Source organism: Leptonychotes weddellii, chromosome 1, assembly GCF_054177405.1.
Source record: "Leptonychotes weddellii isolate Sample4059 chromosome 1, ASM5417740v2, whole genome shotgun sequence".
Lineage (NCBI taxonomy): Eukaryota > Metazoa > Chordata > Mammalia > Carnivora > Phocidae > Leptonychotes > Leptonychotes weddellii.
Window position 1 is genome coordinate 11,853,493 of NC_138369.1, and position 3,914 is coordinate 11,857,406.

The 3,914-nt window shown below is 59.2% G+C and overlaps 1 protein-coding gene across 2 annotated transcripts in view; it reads right to left on the reverse strand.

Moving 5' to 3' along the window:
- Positions 1-479: 479 nt before the first annotated feature.
- Positions 480-3,914, reverse strand: part of ATP13A1 (ATPase 13A1) — a 17,556-nt gene continuing 14,121 nt past the window's right edge. Inside the window, exons 20-26 of one of the 2 annotated variants that reach the window (XM_006742111.3) lie at positions 2,883-3,043; positions 2,696-2,810; positions 2,410-2,606; positions 1,443-1,585; positions 1,120-1,231; positions 886-1,029; positions 480-800 (exon numbers count right to left, since the gene is read on the reverse strand). In XM_006742111.3, the coding sequence (XP_006742174.1) occupies positions 690-800; positions 886-1,029; positions 1,120-1,231; positions 1,443-1,585; positions 2,410-2,606; positions 2,696-2,810; positions 2,883-3,043 (983 nt within the window). In that variant the 3' untranslated portion in view covers positions 480-689. Of the gene's footprint in view, positions 801-885; positions 1,030-1,119; positions 1,232-1,442; positions 1,586-2,409; positions 2,607-2,695; positions 3,044-3,914 lie in introns of both variants that reach the window. The other variant, XM_081816416.1, reaches the window with a different exon arrangement.

The following is a 3,914-nucleotide window of genomic DNA, read 5'->3' on the forward strand; positions in this document are numbered from 1 at the left end:
ACGCGACCTCTGAAAGGAAGGACGGTGTCAGCACAAGGGCGGAGCCAGGTTGCAAAGCTGGGCTGACAGGAGATGATGAATGGCACAGGGTCCCCTCAAGTGTGACCCCAGTTAACATCTGCAACGACCTGGATTGAACTTCCTCACATCTAACACACCACGAGAGGAAGGAGTGCTGTTATTTCACATATTACTGAACAGAAGAAAATGCCATTGATCCTAAAACCTTCCACCAGTGCCTAAGAGACGAGAACATCAATCTGAGAGACCACAGAAATAGGGAGGTGCTTGTCAAATTACGAAATATGCACAAGTCTCTGGGGCTGGAGCTCAGCCCATCTAAGAGCTGAATATCTGGGTCCCAGGGGCTGTCGTTAATAACCTCACGGCTCCTGGGGAGGGTGCCAGGACCCTGCTTGGTGACCCGCACAGCCCCATCGTGACCCGTTCAGTGGTGCAGACAGAGGTGGAGGCAGGGCTTCTGAAAACGGTGGATGCGGCTTTATTTACCAAAGGGGCCGGCCCAGGGCTGGGTCTGCCAGCCAGGCCCTCAGGTGGCTGTGGGGTGGTCCCAGCTCAGCTCAGTCCTGGCGGCAAGGCCGGGCCTGCCTCGCCACGGGAGCAGTGTTCCCTCTTGGGGCTCCTGCCCAGTGGCACCGACATGGGTAGCAAGTGCCGGCACTGCCATCTCAGGAAGGCACTTTCAGCTTCGGGGTCCCCAGGAAGAACTGCAGGACACGGTCGGCCAGGAGCGCCAGGCAGAAGTCCAGGAGCAGGACCTGGGCGATGACGAGCTTGAACTGCGGGGCAAGGAGCACTGGTGAGCTGGGTGCCTGCAGATGGGCCCAGGCTGAGTCCTGGGGCCACACCCACGGGGCCACTCACCTCCACGGGGATGTCCACGAGGCCAAACTGACTGTTGAAGTCAGGCGAGGAGCCAAGGAGCAGGCCCACGATGGCCAAGAGCGACACGGCCAGGCTCCACACTAGGGGCCTGTTCTCTGGCAGGCTCTCCATGAACGGTGGGCCCTGTGGGGACAGATGGATGGACAGTCATGTGTTGCAGGGGCCAAGAAAGTGGGCAGGGTGAACTCAGGTCAGGCAAGGGCTGGGCCTCACTTTGTAGTTGATGGCAAAGGTGGCCATCTGCATGGCCATAGCCATGATGTACACGGTGCTGTTGACCAGGCTCGGCTCAAACTCCTTGTACAGGTCCACAAACTGCTCCTGCCTGCAGCGACACATAGGGGACAGGGCTACTCTCTGACCCCCACCATCCCTGTACAAAGCCAGGGTTCTGCCTGGCCGACCCCACCAGTCAGGCCTTGGTTACCCCAGGGCAACATCTGCATGTACATCCTCCTGCACCCTCACCGCAGGGACATTGCCTCCCCTAGGAGCGCTCTGCCCCTCCCCAAGCCCCAGGCTGGGCCAGCACTCACTTCTCGGGGCTCCGGGCCTGGGCCTCGCTGTATAGGTAGACAAGACTCAGGAAGTGCACACAGAACTGGAGCACGACCGTGAGGACAGTGTACAGGTTGAAGATGTTGGGCAGGGGTCGCTCTCGGGAGAGAGTCTTGAGGGGCTGTAGTGGCAGGATAGGGAGTAAGGGTCCAGGCTCAACCTGGGCCTACCCCCCACCCCCCTGGCGCCCCCCTCCCCCACCCTCCTAGCAGGACTCGTGTAGAGAGCAGTCACCAAATCCTGGAGGTTATGAGTCAGCACCAGACCCCAGAGCCCTGCTCGTTCCCCAGCCCCTTAGCCGAGATGATGCCACCACACCCTCACTCAAGGCCTGCACTCCACATAGCAGCCACAGGGTGTTTAAAATCCACCCCCTTCCCCTTGTTCTAGAACAAACCAAAGCCCTCCCTGGGACCCAGCGGGTGCTCATGGTTGACACAACGCACCTCCCACCTCCTCCAGCTACCAGGTGCTCCTTGCATCAGTCCATGTCTATCTATGGCCCTTCTGGCTACCTCCTGGAAGGTTCCCTTATTCCTTATGCATCACACAGGCTCCCCTGAACGATCCCGAGGCTGTCCCCTGTAGCCTGTGACCCACTTTGTATTTTTCATGACACTGAACACTTTCTGAGTGGTCTTGGTAATCATTTCCCCATCTGTCCTCTCTTTGCCTGTGAGCTCTGTGTAGCCCACCTGAGACCCCAGCTGGTGGACAGTGCTGGGGCCCGAGTCGTGCCACTCCGGGGAGCCTCAGCGTGCACCTGCTCTGTCCCCTGATCCCCATCTGTAACATGGGGATGACAGTTCCCACCCCGAGGGCTGCTGTGAAGACGAATGGATGACAAGCGGTGGTGCCTTTAACAGTCCACCCTAGCTGGCCCAGAGGCAGACGGTACTCCTGGGCTGGGGAGGGAGCCCCTGCTTTGCCTGTGGCTCAGCCCACCTTGGAGCGGGAGATGAAGAGGAAGCAGCCGGCCAGCAGCAGCCCCTGCAGCGTGGCCTGGAAGTCACTGAACTTGACGCCCTCCAGGTAGAGAACACTCTGGCTATAGGCCAGGATGAGGGCATTGAGTGCCAGGATCTTGAACATCTGCAGCGTGGTCACCAGTGTGCAGCGGCCCTGCTTGATCACGTGGCAGACTGTGGGGGGGCCATGAGAGGGGAGGAAGGTGTGGGTGTGGGGGCCCATCAGGATGGGCATGGGGGGAGGGACTGGGGGTGGGACTCACTGCACTGGATGGAGGAGAGCTTGGAGGTGAAAGGGGCAGCGATGCTGGCGTCCCCCAGCTTCACGATGGGCGTGCTCTCATCCTCGAGTTCCCGCAGCACCTGGCTCAGGCGGTCCTGTGGGGCAGGCGGCAGGGATAAGACCTGGCCACCAACGGGTGCTGGTGTCCCCCACCTCCTGTGACTCACCCGCTGGGAGGCCAGCTGCTCCTCAGAGGGCGGGAGCCCCGACCTCTGCTTGGCCGCCCTGGAGGTGGCCCGGACGCCGCTGCTGCTCAGGACAGGGCTGTCTCGGGGCCGTCGGCGCCGTTCAACAACTCGCTCAGGGGCATTGGCCAGGAGTGCCACACCTGGGGGGAGGTACGTGAGTGTGTGTCTGGAGCTAGAGGGAGCCTGTCACCCCAGGCCTACTGGCCCTGTGCTGAGTGAAGCCCAGAGCGGAGCATGGAGCGGGGTGTCTGCTCACAGGAGCCAAACCTCCCCATCTCAGCTGATCTCCCCCCAGAGTGCCTCAGAGAGCATTCTATCTTACTTTCTACGTGTGGAAAGCAAAACCCAAATACACGGAACTATTTCCAGGGTTGCCTGGGTGGCTCAGTCATTAAGCGTCTGCCTTCAGCTCAGGTCATGATCTCAGGGTCCTGGGATCGAGTCCCGCGTCGGGCTCCCTGCTCAGTGGGGAGCCTGCTTCTCCATCGCCTTCTGCCCCTCCCCCTGCTTGTGCTCTCTTTCTCTCTCAGATAAACAAAAAAATCTTAAAAAAAAGGAAGCTGATTTCCATGGTGTATTGCCAAGGATCACAATTCTAAGACATAATAGTCAATTAATAAACCAGTTAAGGATTTGGAAGGCGCTGTAAGTGGGTCAGGTTTTTTTTTTTTTTAGAGGGGAAGAGTGAGTGTGTATGAGTGCCCTGAAGAGCATGCATGTGAACAGCGGTGGGGGTGGGGGTGTGGGGAAGGGAGGGGTAGAGGGAGAATCTCAAGCAAGCTCTATGCCAAGCCCAGAGCCTGACATAGGGGCTTAATCTCACAATCCTGAGATCATGACCTGAGCCACAATCAAGAGTCAGATGCTTGGGCGCCTGGGTGGCTCAGATGGTTAAGCGTCTGCCTTCAGCTCAGGTCATGATCTCAGGGTCCTGGGATCAAGTCCCGCATCGGGCTCCCTGCTCAGTGCAGAGCCTGCTTCTCCCTCTCCCTCTGCCACTCCCTCTGCTTG